The 21,849-nt window shown below is 43.1% G+C and overlaps 1 protein-coding gene across 1 annotated transcript in view; it reads left to right on the forward strand.

The window, feature by feature from the left end:
* Positions 1-3,854: 3,854 nt before the first annotated feature.
* TM9SF3 (transmembrane 9 superfamily member 3) overlaps positions 3,855-21,849 on the forward strand; it is a 75,516-nt gene continuing 57,521 nt past the window's right edge. The window contains exons 1-2 of the mRNA XM_070057481.2: positions 3,855-4,160; positions 16,029-16,224. Of these exons, the coding sequence (XP_069913582.1) occupies positions 4,065-4,160; positions 16,029-16,224 (292 nt within the window). The 5' untranslated portion in view covers positions 3,855-4,064. The remainder of the gene's footprint in view (positions 4,161-16,028; positions 16,225-21,849) is intronic.

The raw sequence follows: 21,849 nt of genomic DNA on the forward strand, positions 1-21,849 counted from the left end.
TTGATGATCATGTTTATCCAGAATGAGAATAAGAAATTGAAATTGTGGTTTTCTGTGTTTAGTGGTTATAAGCTCCTTAACCAAATAAAATCTTATTAGAGCCACTGTTAAAAAAAAAAAAAAAAACTGTACAGCCATTGGAGGGAGGTGGGGGTCTCCTTTCACTGACATTTTTTCCCATTTGGGTGACAGGGAATGAGGTCATTAACCTAGATGAAGAAACTGGTGAATAAGATCTATCAGTGTTTTCTGCTTCTTGGTTTCATAGAACAACCCTAATTTTGATGGTGCCCTTGAACCCATTTTGTTGCTTTGAAGTCATCAGATTCCAAACCACACTTCTAATGAGCTCCTTGGGTTTCCACTCCTCAGATTAGTTATTGCTTTTATTGCCCATTCATTTACACAGCTGGTCATTGTGTGAGTTTTTTGTACACTGTCATGCCTGATCTCTACTGTGTGTATAGTTTCTTGGTTTTAAGTGTACCCTCCCCAAATGATTACTTTATACTTTTTCTTGTGTCTGCCCTACTCCAAAGCACTTGCCAACTCACTGCTCCCCTAACAGCCAGCAATTCTTACTCCCTCAAATCTGTGGAGGCTGTAATGGGTGTTTAAGCAAGGAACTACTCATCCATCTTAATGCAGCACTTACACTGCTTGTTCATCAATTGCCCATCATCATTGCATTCAAAAGCAGTGATTATTCATTCATGGAGCATTTGCTGAGCTTCTACTGTGAGCAAGTCACCGTGCTGGGTGCTCTGAAGATATGCAAAGATGCATAGGATGCCTCCTCTGATTTCTATAGCAATTACTGGTGTACGATTTATTCAGCAATTAATCACGTACTGCCTTGTGATGTCTCTTGTGATGTCTAGAAAGCATTCTTTAAATCCTGCAATGCTATTTGACTTTTCACTTGTTAATGTCATCATTCATTCATTCAGCAAATAGTTACTGAATTGTCTATGATGTGACAAGCACTATCCTAGCAGCTGGGCCAAGTATAAAGATAAATGATAGTCATTGCCATCAAAAAAGAGGTTACACTGTAGTTCAGAAGATGAAATGGGAACAGAGCAGTAATTACAATGTGGCATTTCAAATGCTACTGGCACCCCAGAGAAGGTATGCTCAACTTTTTTTTTTTTTTTTAAGATCTCTTTATTTGAAAGAGTTATGCAGAGAGAGGGGGACACACACACACACACACACACACACGGAGAGAGAGAGTGCGCTTCCATCTGCTGGTTCACTCCCTAGGACTGGGCCAGGCCAAAGCAGGAGCCAGAAGCCAGGAACTTTATCCAGGTCTCTCATGTAGGTGTCAAGGGCCCAAACACTCAGGCCATCCTATACTGCTTTCCCAAGCCATTAGCTGGGAGCTGGATTGGAAGTGCAGCAGCTGGGACATGAACTGGCACACATATGGGATGCCGGTGTCACAGGCCTTGGCTTTACACATTAAGTCACAACACTGGCCACTGGGATGCTCAACCTTATAAGTTGCCCAGGGGCAAGGTTTCACTGAAGAGCAGATAATTCAGCTAGGCCTGGACAGATAGCATCCAATGGACAAGGTGAAACAGCATTCTAGATAAAAGCAGGGTAAAGAGCAAAGTCACAGCAGTGTAAAAGAAGATAGTGTATTTAGAAAATGCATGGGTGAAGGCTGAGCATAGAGACTGGTGAGAGTTAACATTGGGGAGATAAATTGTAGTCTGATGGTATAGGCGCATATTAACAGGTTTAGGAATTTGGACTTTATTCTGTAGACAGGAACTTCTCCTCCTTTGCTAGTTCCCCCTTAACAATGTAACACATGCTCACTGTAAAAAAAAAAAAAGCCAAACATTTATAGGCATGTACAGAAGTAGAAAGTTAACCATTTGTTATGGTTTGAGTCATCCTTCACATTGTTTTCTATCGGTAGACTAACATTTTACTATTTAAAATGGGATTATCTCTATTTTATTTTTAAAGATTGTACTTATTTGAGAGGTAGAGGGAGAGACAGAAAGGTCTTCCATCTGCTGGTTCACTCCCCAAATGGCCACATTAGGTGAAGGTAGGCCGATCCAAAGCTAGGAGCTAGGAGCTTCTCCTGGGTCTCCCACGTGGGTGGCAGGGGCCCAAGTACTTGGACCATCTTCCACTACTTTCCCTGGCCATAAGTGGAGAGCTGGATAGGAAGAGGGTAGCTGGGACATGAACCGGCACCCATATGGGATGCTGGCGCCACTGGCAGAGTCTAAGCCTACTAAAGCCACAGTGCTCTATTTTTTTCAACTTTTTGCACTTAAAAGTACTCCTTGGATATCATTCCATGCCAGATCATACAAATCTATTTCATTTCTTAGAAAGGCTGTACAGTTGGTATCCAAGAGTAGTAAAAGGACCTCTGTGGCACCAGACTTCTTGGGTCTGGTCTTCCAGCAACAGACTGCCTTCTCTACCTCATCTGCCACAGGTGCATACTAATAGAACCTGCTGTGCAGGATTCAGTAAAGAGTTCAGAATAATGTCCTTAGACTAAAACCCTTTAACTAATATGCTGGGAGTGGCTTTTGTTGTTGTTGTTAAGATTTACTTATTTTGAAAGAATTACAGAGAGGGAGAGACAGAAGGCTTCCATCTGCTGGTTCACTCTCCGGATTGCCAGCTCTGGGCCAGGATGAAGCCAGGAGCTTCTTCCCAGTCTTCCATGTGGCTGCCAGGATCCCAGGTTCTGGGGCCATCATCCGCTGCCTTCCCAGGCCACTAGCAGAGCATGGGGATCAGAAGTGGAGCAGCCAGGACAGGAACCAGCCCATATGAGACGCAAGCATCGCAGGGGGCGGCTTTACCTGCTAAGCAGCAACTCCTTCCAGCCAGGGGTGTTTTAAGCAGGAGTTACAAGCTGGTTTCTTTTTAGAACGCTCAGCCTAGCACCTGTGGGGGAATGATCACTAGCAGGGGAAGTTAGATTGGTGGTGGGGAGACTGTTGTAATCTACAGTGAGGTCAAGATTGGCTGTTACTGGCAGGAAAAAGAGAGGAGAAATAAATTCGAGGTAGTTTTTAACAGACCAAATGTTAGAACTTGTTGGCTGCTGACTTCTGAGACAGGCGACCTGCACGTTTTTGGCTTAGAGGGTTGTATGTATAGATGGTGGTGCCACATTTTGTGAGTTCCTCTTACAGGTCTGGCACTGTTCTAGGCACAGAAAATAGGGCAACAGATTCTGTGCTCTGAGAAATTCACATTCCAAGACAGATCAATGACGATGGGAGACCAACAAATAAGAAGAAAATAAACGAACGAGAAGTTCAACGTAGCCCAGTCTTTTCTGAGCGAATGATATTGGTCCAATAAACAAATCAAGCCCGAGAGACTTTAAAACACTTTTAAACCCGGTACAAGTTCAGCAATCGCCCATGCCCGCGAGTCCTTCGCTGGGGTAGACGACAGCCTTGTCAGGCCTCTGATCTGATGCCGCACGCTGGAGAAGGGAGTCCGATCATCATCCCATTTCGCAGCCAGGGAAAGCTAAGCACTTCAGCCAAGGTCGCGCTGCTTCAAGGGCCCGGACGCGGCCCTGAGGAGGTTTCGGCCTGTAAGCATGGGCCAGACCAGGCCATTCACAAGGGGTACGAGGCCGCCATGGGGCCGAGTTGGAGTCTGCGGGTGCCCGCCCGACTGCCCGCCAAGGTGGCCGAGCCGCCGCCCCGGAGCCCGAGGGACGGCCGACGGGGTCCGCGGGCCCGACGGGCGGCGCGAGCGCGGCCTCCCCAGCGTCCGGCGGCGGTTGCGGCCCGCGTCGCGCGGCACTTCCGGCGTGTGCCGGGGTGGCCGGATGACGTGGCTGAGTCAGAGGAAGCGGCCGGGGAGGCGCGGCGGGCGGGGGAGGCTCCGGAGCGGGCGGTGACGGCGGCCGCGGCGGCGGCGGAGGCAGCGGCTGGGCCCGGGCTCTGTGCGTCTCTCCGCGCCCCGTGGATGCGAATCGGCCGCGGCAGAAGCGGCGGCGGCGGCGGCGGAGGAGGAGTCGGTGGGCCGGCGGCGGGCCGGTGGGAGCGCGGAGGATGAGGCCGCTGCCGGGCGCTCCTGGCGTGGCGGCGGCCGCTGCGCTGTTGCTGCTGCTGCTGCCCAGGGCCCGGGCGGACGAGCACGAACACACGGTGAGGAGCCCCGGCCGGCGCAGGGCCCCGCGGCCAGCTTCCTCAGCTCACTGCCTGGGCAGGCCCAGCGCGGCCTGCGGGGCTTGGAGGCCCAGTGCAGCCCCGCGGCCGCTCGAGGGCTCCTTCCGGTTGGGCCTGGCGGAGCAGGAGCCCCGGGAGCGGGGAGGAGGCCCTTCCGTGCGCTCCCGGAGAGCCGGGGCTTCCTTCCACGGGCCCCGGACCCCAGGGGCGCTCTGCCTCTGGGGCCGGGGGCCGGGAAGGAGCCTGGGCAGGGACGGGGTTCGCTTGGCCGTGGGCGGGGAGGGGGGAGGGCTGCAGGCCGGCCGGACTCGGGCTGGAGCCCCCAGGGATGGGGGCTGCTGTCTGGCTGCCCGGGGCTGGGGCTACGACACGACGGAACACGGATGCATCGCGATTACCCGTCATACCGCAACCAGGAAATACCCACCACTTTATGATCCTCTCCGGCCTGGCTCCCCTCGCCCCTCCCTTCTGCCCAGCCGGATCGAAACCCCGGGGTGGGGACAGCGCTAACAAACTTGAGGTGGAGCGCGGGTTACACGTGTACGTGCGACCCGCCCGCCCTGGGTCCGGGGCCTCTCTGCTAACTTTCTCCTCTTCACTCTCCCAGCCGCCGGCCCCGGGGGTCTCTAACTAGGGCAGCTTCCCGTGGGGAAGGGTCTTAAGTTGTCCAGTGTTCCGATCAGGGCTGGAGCAGTCTCTCTTTGCATCTGGCCTAAAGTGGGTGCTCTATTTAATTGCACTTTCACATCAAAGCATGGGTGTTATCGACTCCTGCGGTGGCTTTCGCTTGGGGCTGTTAACTCCCAGGTTTGCGGGGTGGTAGACGCGAGCAAGGCAGAAAAGTCAGGTAAATTGAGAGGTTGCTTTCCAGTAATTATTCTGACACAATTGTGCACCAGAGTTTGCGTGTGTGCTAAGCCCGATGGATTTGGGGCAGTGTGTTGCCGTTGCTGATAAGAGAGGAAATCAAGCAGTCGTCCGTATCTATTTAATGGACTCGATTGGTGTTTTCTCTGTAATGAGCAAAAAGTCTCTGGTGCCACCTGGGTTAGCTGGACTCTTTCTTTAGCTAATAAAAGTTCTGAGCTTTTGGCTACCTCACCTTCATTTACGGCCAGAGTCGTCTTAACTGTATATATGAAGTTATTTAGGGACGCAAGTCCTCAATTAATGACATGTTTTTATCATTGTGATTTTTTTTTTACCTTCAGATAATTTTGTTTGGGTGTCAAACAGTTAAATTAAATCCGGTGTTCTGTTGTTTTTGTTTTTCTATCCTGTAACTTGTAAGTTTAAGAACTACTGTTTTTTTTCATGTAGTATACAGAGACCAAGTATTGATAGGGATATTTAATTACTTTTTAATTTCCAGTGAGCGTCCATTTGGTTAGTGGTATTATTACTAATATTTTTCCAATTTACTCAAACATTTTTAAAAAAGTTACTGTGTAAAATTTAAAACTCTCTCTGAGCTACCTTTGGTGGTAACAGGCATACATGCTTGAGAGTAGTCTGCTTTTTTATCTTGTGCTTCGTACTGCTATTAGTAGGGGAAACTATTAATTAAAAATTTATAAATTGAAAGTGTATAAAAGCCTTAGAATAATTTACAAATTTAAAATGTAAATGCCAGTTTCAATGAAATTTTATTGTCAGGAACTTTTTTTTTTTAATGACAGTTGTTGAATATAAGATATTAGATAAAATGTTTTTGTTGACTGCCACAAAAGAGAATGTGGACTATCTGAGGTGGTTGCTGGGCCACACAATTGAGAATCTGTTCATTTGATGTCTACATTGAACTACTCTTGTTTGGTTACCCATAATTACATGCCTATTATTAAAACAGCAAAAAAGTTATAAGAAGAATAGCATTAAGATATAAGTGTAAAACTCAAATCAGTGGTATTCATATTACTGTTTTTTACTGTTAGCCAAAATCTTATGCTTTTTCTAAGTTCCCTTAAAATATTTTTTGGAAAACTAGGCATTCACCCTAGCCAGATAACAGACTAGGAGGGCTATGGGTTGGTAACTTTTTTTTTTTCTTCAAAAAGGCAGAAGTAGCTGGTGAAGAGAGAATGCCGCTGAAGGAGGAGACAGATTGCCAAGGGAAGGTTGCTGAGCGGGTGTTTAATAAATACTTGTGGAATTGAATTATTAAGGAACAGCTTTCGGAATTTAAAGCTTGCCGTTTACATTAACTTTCTGTGAAGGCTATTTGCAGATAGAAATGATAACTAGGGGCTAGGTGTAATACACACACTAACAACTGTGAAATAGATAAGATTATGCTTTTTTTCAAGGATGAGGAAACTGAGGCCAAAGAGGTTAAGTCACTTGCAAGAAGCCACAGAACCTGTAGAGGTAGAAGGTGGGATTTGAACCCATACAGTTCTGAGTTTTTAGTGCTCTACATGCTTTGCTGATATGTTTTAAAACCCTTTATCTTGAAAATAGGACAGTAAAACTCTTGGTTTTAAATTGAGTAGTTCTCTGTATCAGTAGTATGCTTTAAGTGTTTAAAGAAATGTATGGTTGAGTCTAGGTTCAGAATGGGTTGTTACTTAGATGTCGGGATTAGCATTTTTTTTTTTTTTTTTTTTTGACAGGCAGAGTGGACAGTGAGAGAGAGAGACAGAGAGGAAGGTCTTCTTTTTTCCGTTGGTTCATCCTCCAATGGCCGGCGCACCACACTGATCTGATGGCAGGAGCCAGGTGCTTCTCCTGGTCTCCCATGGGGTGCAGGGCCCAAGGACTTGGGCCATCCTCCACTGCACTCCCTGGCCACAGCAGAGAGCTGGCCTGGAAGAGGGGCAACCGGGACAGAATCCGGCGCCCTGACCGGGACTAGAACCCGGTGTGCTGGCGCCGCAAGGTGGAGGATTAGCCTAGTGAGCCTTGGCGCCGGCCTGGATTAGCATTTAAGAGCGCTGTGGCTGGCTTTGTGAGCACATGATATGAAGAATCACATAGAAGGCCGGCGCCGCGGCTCACTAGGCTAATCCTCTGCCTGCGGCGCCGGCACCCTGGGTTCTAGTCCTGGTTGGGGCGCTGGATTCTGTCCCAGTTGCTCCTCTTCCAGGCCAGCTCTCTGCTGTGGCCCGGGAGGGCAGTGGAGGATGGCCCAGGTCCTTGGGCCCTGCACCCGCATGGAAGACCAGGAGGAAGCACCTGGCTCCTGGGTTCGGATTGGAGCAACGCACCGGCCATAGCGGTTATTTGGGGGGGGGGGGGTAAACCAATGGAAAAAGGAAGACCTTTCTCTCTCTCTGTCTCACTGTCTAACTCTGCTTGTGCAAAATAAATAAATAAATAAATAAATAAATAAATAAAAAATAATCACATAGAACTGTATTTTAATGCTCTGTTGTCACCATCTTGAAATTCTTCATGTTTGAGCAAGGATCCTGCATTTTTATTTTTACTGCCCCTCCAACACACACACACACACACACACACACACACACACATTACATAGCTGTTTCTAAGAAAGGGCAGCTACTTTATGCTGTTCCTCAAAGCCCCTTTTTTCTCTTACTGTACCTACCAAATTAGGATGCAGCTGACATTTGACCAGCATGGTATTTTAAGGTGCTTATTTATCTATAGTTCTTTAAATATTCTCAGAGGAATGATGAGATGGAGATGTACTGACTTGTAGAGTATTTATAGATCTAGAATAGGCAAAGAGACATTTTTCTTAAATTTTAAAAGTTCAATTATATGTAATTATAGGATGCATTTGAAATTAAAGGACACTTTCTTGAAAGGCTTTTAGTAAGTGAAAGGTCATAAAAAGCCCTCTTTGGAGTGAGAGAAAGATGTATAGAGTGTGATTTATCCTTGTTTGGTTTTTTGAAACATAAAGTACAAAGAAGTATGTCTAGAGTTAGAATACTGTGTCTCCTAAGATTCCAGAGATCTCCACTGAAAATTATTTCAAATTATGAATCAGACTATTTTAGAATTGGAAAGATTTGAGATCATTTAATCTCACTTTCCCAGTCGCCCACAGAGGCCCAGTGACTGACTCAAGACCACAGAAGTCACCTGAACTTCCTGAGCCATAGTCCGTCCTTTTTGTGCCTGTCTTGTACGTAACTCGCATTATCTCCATAGTAATATATATTGTTAGCACCAAAAACCAGTACGATCAAAACCGTAGGTATTTTAGGGCATTGAGTTTTTATGGGTTCTGTTTACTTAACAATCTCACCAAGTCAGCTGTGTGTGTGTGTGTGTGTGTGTGTGTGGTGTGTTGGGAGGGTTGTTACATACGTACTAAGCATTGTGCAATGGACAATGATTTTTAGTCAGTGCTTATTGAGTAGCTTGGGTAATTGGAGAGCTACCAGGACCCCAAAGATATGCAGTGGAACTCTATTGCTTAAACCACAGTAAACCCAGAACACTATTTTTTTTTTAGATTTATTTATTTGAAAGGCAGAGTTACAGAGAGGTAGAGGCAGACAGAGAGAGATATCTTCCATCCACTGGTTCACTCCCTAAATGGCTGCATCGGGCAGAGCCGGGCTGATTCAAAGCCAGGAGCCAAGAGCTTCTTCCAGTTCTCCCATGCCAGTGCAGGGGCCCAAGCATTTGGGCCATCTTCCACTGCTTTCCCAGGCCATAGCAGAGAGCTGGATCGGAAGTGGATCAGCCGAGACTCGAACCAGCGCCCCATGGGATGCTGGCACTGTATTTATTTATTTGAAAGTCAGAGTTACCCAGAAAGAGAAGGAGAGTTGAACCAGTGCCCCATGGGATGCTGGCACTGTATTTATTTATTTATTTAAAAGTCAGAGTTACCCAGAAAGAGAAGGAGAGGCAGAGAGAGAGAGAAAGAAGTCTTCTGTCCGCTGATTTATTCAAAAGTTGGCTGCAGCAGCTGGAGCTGCAGCAGATCCGAATCCAGGAGCCAGGAGCTTCCTCCAGGTCTCCTCCCACGTGGATGCAGGGGCCCAAGGACTTGGGCTATCTTCTACTGCTTTCCCATGCCATAACAGAGAGCTGGATGGGAAGTGGAGCCGCTGAGACTCGAACCGGTGCCCATATGGGATGCCAGCACTGCAGGTGGCAGCTTTACCCACTACTCCACAGTGCTGGCCCTAGAGAACACTGTTAATTTAAGATGTATCATCTTAAATTAGATACTTTGTATTACACCACTAAGTGATTTTAAAACTTTTTTTTCCTTTTTTTTTCACTTCACTTTGGCAAATGGCAGCCTTTCGTCTTTGTCTCTGTTGGGAGTATAGAGACTCTTAAAACTTATTTGAGGGCCGGCGCTGCAGCTCACTAGGCTAATCCTCCGCCTGCAGCGCCGGCACCCTGGGTTCTGATCCCAGTTGGGGCGCCAGATTCTGTCCCAGTTGCTCCTCTTCCAGTCCAGCTCTCTGCTGTGGCCCAGGAAGGCAGTGGAGGATGGCCCAAGTGCTTGGGCCCTGCACCCGCGTGGGAGACCAGGAGGAAGCCCCTGGCTCCTGGCTTTGGATCGGCGCAGCACGCCAGTAGCGGCCATTTTGGGTTGAACCAATGGAAAAAGGAAGACCTTTCTCTCTGTCTCTCTCTCTCATTGTCTAACACTGCCTGTCAAAATAAATAAATAAATAAATAAACCTTATTTGAGAATAAACTGTTCACTACAAGTGAATTTGTAAGGGCTCTAATGTAGATCTACTTTTTAAGAAATTCCATAATTCATTGTCCTATTTTCAGCTGTACTCAGTGATAGACTAGCAGCTTATTTAGGTACAACGCTATTTTGAGAGAGAACAGTTATCACAAGAGACTATTCCTGATTTATTTGAATTAGAATTCTGATGTGTGGTTTGAATAGACAAATTTTTCCAGAACTGGATTTTGCCTTCTGTGGTAGGTATTTAAAAGTAAACGTGCTTTTATTTGTTTGTTTTTACCTTTCCCTTGAAAACAAAAAACAGCGTTTGGGTGCTTATGCTGAGTCCTCAGTCCTTTTCCTGTCTGTCAAATTCTGATTTCTTTATTCAGATTTTACATGTGCATGTCAGCAGCATTGTCTCCTACAGTATTCCTCTTGAAAAAATTAGTACATGAATTCTATCAGGGAGGAAGCTTTGGTGCCCCCCTCGCAGTACCAAAGTATTTCAGTAAGAGGGTTCCCGCATTGGAGACTTCTCGAGGAAAAGGTCGTTGCTTTTGAGATTAGAGCACATGTCGCTCCCTAGGAAGATTTTCCTTTTTAGGGCAGATTAGAGGCTCAAATGGAAAAGTTGTTCAGTATTTAGTACTGTCGTTTGTTGCTTCGCACAGGTGCACTTGCTTTGTGTTTCATTGAGTTTGTGTTCTTTAGTTGGTGAAGCTGACCAGGAATTCACAGAAGTATAGCCTTGGGTTTGTAAACTTGATACTGGATAGTTATATCATGTTGGACAAATGACTCAACATCTCTGTTCTTTAGTTTTTGGTTTTTGTTTTTAATGGGAAAATAATAGGACCTGTCTTACAGAGTTTTGAGAGGATTAAATGTTGATGCAATGATTTTAGAATTATACCTCATGATATGTGCGTGTTAAGAGTTTTCTACTGGAGCCAGCATTGTGTAGCGGGTTAAGCTGCCTACTGGGATACCAGCATCACATATGGGCACTGGTTAGAGACCCAGCTGCTCCACTTCCAATCCTGCTCCCTGTTAATGGGCCTGGGAAAGCAACAGAGGGTGGCCCAAGTGCTTGAGCCCCTGCACCCACGTGGGAGATCAGGAAGAAACTCCTGGCTTTGGCCTAGCTCAGCTCCAGTGGTTTAGGCCATTTGGGGAGTAAACCAATGAAAGATATATGTCTCTGTGCCTCTCTGTTAACCCTACCTTTCAAGTAAATAAATAAATCTTAAAAAAAAAAAAGAATTTGCTAATGAAGTTACTGTTACAGAAGATGGTGAGAACATGTCAAGTTAAGAATTGGTTGCTTTAGCTTTATCTGAAGATTTGAGAAAGGAATCGAGCAACTCTGAAGGATAAGTAGAATTTGGCTAAGTGAAGAAAAGGAGAGCAAAGGAAACAAAATAGAACAGAAAAGGAAAGGAAGACAATCTCATAAGCCATTTAGACTGGGGTGGACAGCTCATAAGTTGAATCTTAACAGTGACATTCTTCAGAGAGCTGGAAAATGCAGGTAGGGGCAGGCGTTGTGGCATAGTGGGTAAAGCCACTGCCTGCAGCCCTACTTCTGATCCAGCTCCCTGCTAATATACCTGGGAAAGCAGCGGAAGATGGCCCAAGTGCTTGGGCCCCTGCACCCATGTAGAGACTCAGAAGGAGCTCCTGGTTCCTGGCGTCAGTCTGGCCCATCCCTGGCCATTGCAGCCATTTGGGGAGTGAATCAGTGGATGGAAGATCTCTCTCTGTTTCTCCCTTTCTTTCCCTCTCTGTAACTCTACCTTTCAAATAAATAAAATAAATCTCAAAAAAATGCAGGTAGCCTGAATTAGCATTCTCTTCCTTGGCCACTTCCCAAGGAGGCCTCAAATGAAAGGAATTATTGCCATGCCCAGGGATTTCCTAATCACTGCTGTCCTTCCTTGATTTTCCCCTTCTCTTGGTTACATTTTGGAGGTAAGTTAAAAATGTCATTTTCAGTGCCACTGGTTTATTCGAAGTTTTTTCAAGGAAAAGTGTTTTAAAATTTTTGGTAGGATTTCCTGGAGTGTTTTGGAAGCGAATTATACTAGCTATTTGGCTAAGCATTCCTGAGAAGTAGAGTGGTAGAGGAAAGAGCCTTACCTTGCTCTCCCCTCCCACAAATAGGAGAGCTCAGGGACTAGAAAGATTTGTTTTATTCTTGTTATTCTGTTTTGTTTTCTCCTTAAAAGACTCTTCCCTTTGGTAGTTTCTATTAGCAACATGTTTCAAAACACATTTTCTCTCTTGAGGAAGATCTCTTGATCTTGTCTTGGGAGCCCTTATTCTCAGGGATAATCAAGGACTGGAATGAAAGCAAACATTTTAATTTCATTGTATTTGACCATGTTTTGCATAATAAGGAACAATATAAAAGGAAAAATCACATTATTTTGTGTTATTATTCACCCTAAACTCTGTGCGTGTTTCTAATTAGTATTTCTGTCCTTGTCCCAGAAAGGATCACAAAGTAGTTTACACATTGTAGTAGTACTTGCATCACATCAACGCAACTCTCCCACTCTATTAAGGTTTCTAGACTGTTTAAAATGAATGACTTCAGGGAGCCAGCAATTAGCTTAGCTATTAAAAGATGCCAGCATGGAGTCCTTTGGTTCTGTTCCTGGCTCTGACTCCTGACTCCAGTTACCTGCTAATGTAGACCCTGGGAGGCAGCAGTGATGGCTTGAATAATTGAATTTCTGCCACTATGGGAGAAATTCCTGGCTCCTTTGCAGACATTTGGAGAGTGAACCATCAGGTGGGAGTTTTCTCTTTCTGCTCTGTCTCTGTGGCTCTCACAAAAAAGCTTTTTTAAAATGTGTGACTTCAGAACAAGTAATTTAACATATACTGTGACCCCCTAATTTGTTTTAATCCTATGTTTCAGTTTGCGTAGATAAACAAATGCCCTATTTTTAAATATATGTTCAATATTTTGTTTATTTTAAAGGAATATTTGCATGGGGATTTATGGGAAAGGTGTCTTGGTGCTTGTTTTCACAACTTTGTTTTATAACATTTCTACAAGGTCCTCATGAATTCTAATCTTTTTTTTTTTTTTAAGATTTTATTTATTTATTTGCGAGGTAGAGTTACAGACAGTGACAGTGAGAGGGAGAGAGAGAGAAAGGTCTTGTGTCCATTGGTTCACTCTCCAAATGGCCGTATGGCCGGAGCTGTGCCGATCCAAAGCCAGGAGCCAGGTGCCTCTTCCCGGTCTCCCACGTGGGTGCAGGGGCCCAAGGACTTGGGCCATCCTCCACTGCCCTCCAAGGCCACAGCAGAGAACTGGATTGGAAGAAGAGCAGCCAGGACCAGAACCACACCCCCATGCCGCAGGCAGAGGCATCAACCCACTGTGCCACGGTGCTGGCCCCATGAATTCTAATCTTAAATGTATACATTCTCAACAACATACTGTCGCAGTCAGTAGGCACTGTTGCTGCCTGTACCTCAGACTTCTTTTACTAGGCTATTGGTGGACAACATTTCAGCATTTCTTAAGCATTTTCCTATCATATTTATTAAGTATTTGTTAGGTACATTGTACTATGCAGAAAGGATTTACCTTTGTGAACAGGTTTCATTTCTAGTACTATTTCTGGCCAGTTAGTTTAGAGCACTGTATTGAGAAGAATTTTGAAGATACATACGGCAGAGAGGAATAAGTTGATTGGTTAGTGCTATGTAACTATGAACCTTGATGGAAGAGTGGTGTCATATAAAACATTTATCAACCTTCTAAGGTAAAAAGAGGATGAATGAGGATATGTGGATGCATTAACATTCAGACCTTTGATTCGTTGCCTTGTACATGAAGGTTATCTGTAGTTTGAACTCACTTAAGAAAGCTTGTGATTTTCTGTGTGATTATTCGTCCTGACCTTTCTTTGCCAAAACACAATTAATCATTCTTTTACTATTGTTGTAATAGCCCTTCATTAACTGTAACATTTCTTCATTGTTAATCATTTACTTATCTAGTTTCACTATGGATTGTGAAGTTCATGATAGAAAGAAAGTGTGTTCTTTATCTTTATGTCCTTAATACCTAATACTAATACCTAATAATAAATGGTACATGTCTTACACATATTAAAAAAGTGAGATTTATTTCCTTGACTACTTGGATGATGTTTTATATGAACAGTAAGACATTAAGTATTTATAGTGTTTGAAGGTGAAGTCCTTGGATCTAAGTTTTAGGGTGCTGATGATGTGAATAAAAAGGAAGAGGCTGATGCTTTGGATCACAGTAGACAAGTTAATATTTTTTGGTTCTCTAGAATGCAGAGGGAATTGGAATTTCAAGTCTTCATGCCTGAGAGAATGGGTAGTACCATTAGAAAAACAAAGTTGGTGTAGTTGGGCTTTGGAAGGATGAGTTTGGTTTTGGTGATGTTACATTTTTATTGAACATGTTTATGAATTAGTTTTAGATGAAAAGTTGAAGATAATGATTTTGTAATGGGCTTTGGATAGCTTTTTCTGTTGTATGCTGCAGAGCAGCCTGTCTTATAATTGCTTGCTCAATGTTCACCTTTCCCTTTAAACTCCAGAAGGCAAGGAACACATCTTGTTCATTGCTGGATTTTCAGCTATAAATATAGTTGTTGTCATAAGACAGTAAATAATTATTCAATGAATTAACTTCACTATCAGCTGACTTAAATGCATCCCTTGTTTTCTTTAATTTATACTGCCAATTACAATTACGAGTTTTAAAATTACTTGGGTAATTGATTTACATGAATCACTGGAATTTTAAACTTGTAGATATCTTAGAAATCTTTGGCAGATAACCCATTTGGACCCTAATAAGATAAAGCCAGCTACCTAAAGCCATTGGGCCATACTCCAGATTTAGCTAAGTACAGTCAGTATTCACTGATGTAATGAAATATACATACAGTACATATCTTTCAAGCCTATAACAGAATGGACTTGAGGAGATTTCATAGTGTGACTTTTCTTCCTCTGGTTTAGCCATTTCTGTCTTCAGTACTGTGACCAGTGGCTGTGTGAAAGAGTAGAAAGGAGATTCAGTTTTATTTATGCTTGCTGATGAAGTTAGGGATTTTTTTTTTTGTATCTAATGATTTATTTGAAAATTAGAGTTGGAGAGAGGGAGAGAGAGAGATCTGTCATCTGTTGATTCACTCCCTAGATGCCTGCAAAGCCAGGGCTAGGCCATGCCAAAGCCAGGAGCTTCTTCCAGATCTCCCACAAGGGTGGCAGGGGCACAAGTACTGGGGCCATCCACTGCTTTTCCTAGACCATTAGTAGGGAGCTGGCTAGGAGGTGGAGCAGTCAAGACGCGAATCAGTACCCATTTGGGATGCCAGCATTGCAGGCAGTGGATTTACCTGCCAAGCCACAGTGCTAGCCCCTCAAAGTTCCATTCTTAAAATTTGAACAGTGGTTGCGATCAGCACTGTGGTGTAGCAGGTTAAGCTGCCAGTCCCAGCTGCTCCACTTCCAATCCAGCTCCCTGCTAATGCACCTGGAAAAGCAGTAGAAGATAGCCCCAGTACTTGGGTCTCTGTACCCATGTGGGAGACCAGGAAGAAGCTCCTATCTCCTAGCTTCAGATCAGCCCAACTCTGGCTATTGTGGCCATTTGGGGAGTGAACCAGTGGATGGAAGATCTCTCTCTCTTACTCTCCCTCTCTTTCTCTAACTCTGCCTTTCAAATAAATAAATAAATCTTTAAAATAAATTTGAACAGTAGTCATCAAAGTAAGCTTCCAGGGGCTGGCGCTGTGGTGTAGCAGGTAAAGCCACCACCTGTAGTGCCAGCATCCTATATGGCCGCTGGTTTGAGTCCTGGCTGCTCTACTTCTGATCCAGCTCTCTACTATGGCCTGGGAAAGCAGTGGAAGATGACCCAGGTCTTTGGGGCCCTGCACCCACGTGGAAGACCCAAAAGAAGGTCCTTGGCTCCTGGCTTTGGGTCAGCTCAGCTCTGGTCGTTGTGGCCATTTCAGGGAGTGAACCAGTGGATGGAGGATTTCTCTCTGCCTCTGCCTCTCTGTAACTCTGCCTCTCAAATAAGTAAATCCTTTTTTTTTAAACAAAGGAAGTAAGCTTCTAGTACTATTGTTTACAACAAATCAATTTAAATAACTAATTTTAATTAGATTAAAATACATATTTATGTTGTTACTTTTTTTTTGTTTCAGTATCAAGATAAAGAAGAAGTTGTCTTATGGATGAATACTGTTGGGCCCTACCATAATCGTCAAGAAACATACAAGTACTTTTCACTTCCATTTTGTGTGGGGTCAAAAAAAAGTATCAGTCATTACCATGAAACTCTGGGAGAAGCCCTTCAAGGGGTTGAGTTGGAATTTAGTGGTCTGGATATTAAATTTAAAGGTAAGTAGATTTCTTAACTTTGGAACTATGGACACTGGAACCAGATGTTTGTTGTGTGGGTCTGTCGCATGCATTGAAGGATGTTTCGCAGTGAGGCCAGCTGCACCATCCTGTTGGACAATGAAAAAAAATCTCCAAACATTGTTAATCACCCTCTGATGAGAAGCCCTGCTCAAGACTAACAAAATTATAATCTGTTAGTTAAGTGTATTTCTTTTAAGAAATATATATTAGTAACAACAGATTTATTTTGAGTATTTATAGACTAATAAAATAATTGTATATAACATTGTATTTCTCTAACATTTTTTCTAAAAAGTGGTTTCTAGTAAATCCTTTAGTGATTAGACAAACTAGCCTGAGAGGACCTTCAGAGATTCCTAACCAAGTAATTTCTGGAGGTATAAGATTGTAATGGGAAGTGTGGTTGCTTAGAAGATTTCATGTAAAGCCTCAAATTCAAACTTGTACTGTGATTGGGCTGTATTCATCAGTGTTATGTTAATTTGTCATCTCAGTATCTATAGGATGTTTACATTTTAAGTCAAAGGCTGACAACTTGGGAAAACTCATCTGTATGTTATACAAGTGTCTTGTCAAGCCAGTTGAGTGTATTTCTACTCTCCTCTGTGAAGTTTGTGAGAGAGTGCATTTCCTACAAAGGCGTTTCTAGCACAGTGAACAGAACTTGAAATGATTGAATTGTTGTAGAATCTTTGATTAGGTGCCTTGGTTTTTGAATAGAACATAACTTTTGTAACCAGGGGCTTTGAATTTTAATTTCATCTCTTGTAGTATATTGATTTTAGTACAGTTGTTTACTCTAGTTTTGATTTATTGTCTCTGGAAAATAAGTAAATGACTTGGCATTTTTAGTGCTTTACAGAAGAAGATCTGAAATGAAATAATTTAAAGATGATGTTACTCTAATTTTGATTTGTTAAGTTCTATTCCTGGTTTTTGATTTTTTTTGGTTATAATTGAGAATAGGTATACATACTTAAATTCCTTTTCTCCTTATTGTATCCCTTGGGGATTAATTATAAAGTTATTATAATTTTAAACCACAGTGGTATGGCCTGTAATTTTATGCATTATTTGTAAACATGTCCTGAGGCTTGTGTTTTAAATTAATCAGATAATTTAAACATTCAATCACAAAAAAGAGAAAACTTAAACCAGAATACGTGATCTTTAAGAACCTTAATACTATACTTAGTCACCTTCTTTATTTTCTTCCTTATTTCGTGGGCTTCTATATTTCATGGACATTTCTAGTTCATTAAAGAGGAATCAGCAAGAGAGATTCAGCAAAAAACTGAGTCCTGTGCTGCTTTGGTCTCATCTGTTTTTGAACCTTCACCCTGTTTGCTAGAGAAGAATCTCAGCATCTCTGTTTAGTTCCTTCAGGCTGAGATGGAAAAGCCAGTTAAGCAGAAGGAGAATGTTTTCCTGTTCAAGAAAGTAGGATTTATTTTCTTTTTAGACTAAGCATTTTTAGATTAAAAGAAGAAAAACTTGAAAACTGGTGTGGTTTCTTGGGGTTTTGTCATCTCTGCACCTCCTCTGGTGTGGATATGCTGCAGACGTTGCTCAATGAAGTGGTCCAGATGAAACAGTAAATGCTGATTAGAGTTCTCTTCTCCCTCTACTCTAACTCTTCGCTTAATCAGTTCAAAGATAAGGTAGGTCATGCTTTGAGAAGTGTTCTTGGCTGTTGTTAATATTTTAAAAGTAGTATGTTCCTTAGAGATTGTGTCATCCAGTTTCTTCTCACAGAGGCCCAGAGATGAAATGATTTGATAATGGCATATCATAGCATACTAAGGATGTAATGGGAACTAAAACATTCTGTATGTGAGCTCTGGAAGTATTTGTATCGTTAATCTTGTATCCCTTAAACATTTGACTTTTAAAGATTGTTCTGAAAGCATATTCAAATAAAACTTTTGGAATTACTGTGAAACCTGAAAAAATTATATCTACATATACATATGTATACACATTCATCTTTTTTTTCCAAACTAGTAGATTCTGTCAGGCTAAATGGATTGATATCTTTTTGTAAAATGAAGATCACTAAAGAGATTACTTAATGATAGTGTTAAGTCTAAAGTAGAATACCTCTTAAGATTTTTATGTACAACTGTTTTCCTTCCTAATAGTCTGTGTACTGGCATTAGGCAAAAATTCCAAACTCAGGCTGTTTAGAGAAGCATATTAAATACAGAATGATAGTCTTAAATTGAACCAAGCTTGAATTCATTACCCTCTCATTTTAGAGGATACCTGTTGGAACTTCGCTGTAATGGATAGGAAAGGACGTGTGCTTTATGGTCAGAGAGACTTGGCACATCCCGGATCCTCCTCTGCCTGCCTTTGTGATTGAGACAAATACTCAATTTCTCTGATCTTGTATTCCTCTTCTTTGAAGTGTAGGGAAAAATATCTAAATCATAGAATCATATTCATGTTTAAATGAGGTCATGCATGTAGAGCATTTGTCAAAGTGTCCAGTCCATAGTTTATATTCAAGAAGTGATAATCCGCTGGCACCGTGGCTCACTTGGCTAATCCTCGCCTGCGGTGCCGGCACCCTGGGTTCTAGTCCCGGTCGTGGCGCCAGATTCTGTCCCGGTTGCTCCTCTTCCAGTCCAGCTCTCTGCTGTGGCCAAGGAAGGCAGTGGAGGATGGCCCAAGTGATTGGGCCCTGCATCCACATGGGAGACCAGAAGGAAGCACCTGGCTCCTGGCTTTGAATCGGCGCAGTGTGCCGGCCGTAGTGGCCATTTGGGGGGTAAACCCTGTCTCTCTCACTGTCTAACTCTTCCTGTCCAAAAAAAAAAAAAAAAAAAAAAAAAAAGTGCTAATTGTTACAAATACTGATAGCACATAGTATGGGTCTGTAGTTACAATTGATTTGGTATTAGTGATTATGAAATGTTAAATTAGTTGATTGAATATACAATTTTGTCTCCAAGCTGCTGTATTAGCCTGGTAGTTCCTCCAGGGCAGGCAGAGTAGCTTTCTTATTCACCATTGCATCCTCAGCTACTAAGGCATAATAAGTTCTTAATAAATTGTCTGCAGCTGGCCAGTTCCTGCCTGCTTGTTCTTTTGATAATTAGATGACATGGAATAGTAATTCTTTTTTTTTTTTTTTGAAGATTTTATTTGTTTATTTGAGAAGCAGAGTTACAGACAGTGAGAGGGAGAGACAGAGAGAAAGGTTTTCCATTTGCTGGTTCACTCCCTAAATGGTGTCAATGGCTGGAGCTAGGCCACTCCAAAGCCAGGAGCTTCTTCCCAGTCTCCCATAGGGGTACAGGGGCCCAAGGACTTGGGCCATCTTCTACTGCTATCCCAGGCCATAGCCGAGAGCTGGATCGGAAGAGGAGCAGCCGGGACTAGAACTGGCACCCATATGGGATGCCAGCGCTTCAGGCCAGGGCTTTAACCTGCTGTGCTACAGCGCTGGGCCCAACCCATTAAAAATTCTTGATGCAGGTTATTAATCATTGAAATTTCAATGACTTCTGGAGGATTTCTTCATTTATTTTATTTTATTAAAAGATTTTTATTTGAAAGGGAAATTCACTCCCAGATGACTGCCAACAACCATGTCTGGACCACGCCAAAGCCAGGAGCCAGGAACTCCATCCTGATCTCCTACTGGGGCCTATGTACTTGGGCCATATAATTCCACTGCCTTACCAAGCACATTAGCAGGAAGCTGGACTGGAAACAGTAACTGGGACTCAAACCAACATTTCAGTATAGGATACAGGCATTGTAAGTGATGGCTTAATAACCTGCTGCACCACAATCTTGGTCCCCTCATTTATTCTATTAATATTCCCTTGAATTTTCTTTTCCTTGAATATCCCAAATTAAAAGAGGGATGGAATTATTTTACAGATATTCTTCTGTAGAGTGAATTGTTAAGTTGAAAATACTACAGATAGAGAAATGCCTTGGACTGCTTAGTTTTTGGACTGCCTGAAGTTTTTCTGGTTCTCTGAGTCAGAGTCTTGGCTGTTCTCAACCTCACTATGCACTGTTGCCCTCTAGAGATCCACCTGGATTACATAGCTCTCCAGAAGTTTAAGAGGAAACTGCCTCTCTAGTCTGCTGTAGGGAATGAGTTGACATCATTCATCTAGCTGTGTGATGAGTGGAGGAGGGGACTTGGGTATCCATTCCCTCCAAATATATATTTTATACTGTTGTTTATCTTTTTTGTTGTTTTTATAAAGTTTATTTTTTTATCTGGTAGGCAGAGCAACAGAGACAGAGAGAGATCTTCCATCCACTGGTTCACTCCCCAGATGCCCACAACATCTAGGTCTGGGCTAGGTGAAGCCTGGAACTCTGTCCAGGTCTCCCACGTGGATGGCAGAAACTCAACTACTTGAGCCCTCGTGTGCTACCTCCCAGGGTGTACATTAACAGGAAGCTGGGTTAGACATGGAGGTGAGACTCCATCCCACACACTGTTGGGGTACTGATGTCCCAAGCAGCGGCTTAGCCCGCCACACCACAGTGCCCTCCCTGTACCCCCTGCTTTTTAGGTCTGTAGTGCCTTAAGTCTTAAGTGTGTCTTGAGCTCTGTGACACCAGTTTCCTCCCTTTGCGTACGTGTCCTTCTGTTCTGTTTTTCCCCTGTTATTAGTCATCTCTCATTGTCCATCTGTTTTTCCCTTTTCCAGAAATGATATATGTTCAGTGTATTCAATTAGGAACTACAGGAAAATATAAAGAAGAAAATAAAAAATCGCCTGGATGCAATTACCATTTGACATTTTGGTATATTTTCTTCAGCGCTTTTTATTTTCCTGTTCATCCACATTGTTTAAAAGTATTCTAAAATTGAGCTTTTGTTGAGTAATTTTTTAGTTTAACAAACCCTTATTTAGTTCTCATTATTTGCCAGACACTGTTCTCACTGTTTTAACTGAAAAAGTTATATATGTGATTATTTTTTAAAATATTTATTTATTTATTTATTTGAAAGGTAGAGTTAGAGAGAGAGAGAGATTTGGGCTTCCATCTTCACTCCCCAAATGGCTGCGGTGGCCGGAGCTGTGCTGATCTGAAGCCAGGAGCCAGAAGCTTCCTCTGGGTCTCCCACACAGGTGCAGGGGCCCGAGGACTTGGCCATCCTCCACTGCTTTCCCAGGCCATAACAGAGAGCTGGGTTGGAAGCAGAGCAGCCAGAACTTGAACTGGTGCCCATATGAGATGACCACACTACAGGTGGCAGTTCTACCTGCTATGCCACAACTCTGGCTCCATAATTATTTTTTGTTCCACTTGTTTTTCTCAACATTTTGTGAGATTATATTGTTAACTGCTGTTTTAGAAATGTGACTGCATAATACTCTATAAACAACTTGTACATGGTAATTTTCATCATTTCCCAGTTAACAAGTTACGGTGATACATCCTTCTTTTTGTTTTTCCTTTTTCTGTTTTTTTACTATTTTTTTTAAAGATTTATTTTTATTTATTTGAAAGAGAGTTACAGAGAAGTAGAGACAGAGAGAGAGGTCTTCCATTCACTGGTTCACTCCCCAGATGGCCGCAACGGCCGGAGCTGAGCCGATCTGAAGCCAGAAGTCAGGA

This window comes from Oryctolagus cuniculus, chromosome 15 (genome assembly GCF_051225735.1).
Source record: "Oryctolagus cuniculus isolate XC-2025 breed Fujian yellow rabbit chromosome 15, ASM5122573v1, whole genome shotgun sequence".
Lineage (NCBI taxonomy): Eukaryota > Metazoa > Chordata > Mammalia > Lagomorpha > Leporidae > Oryctolagus > Oryctolagus cuniculus.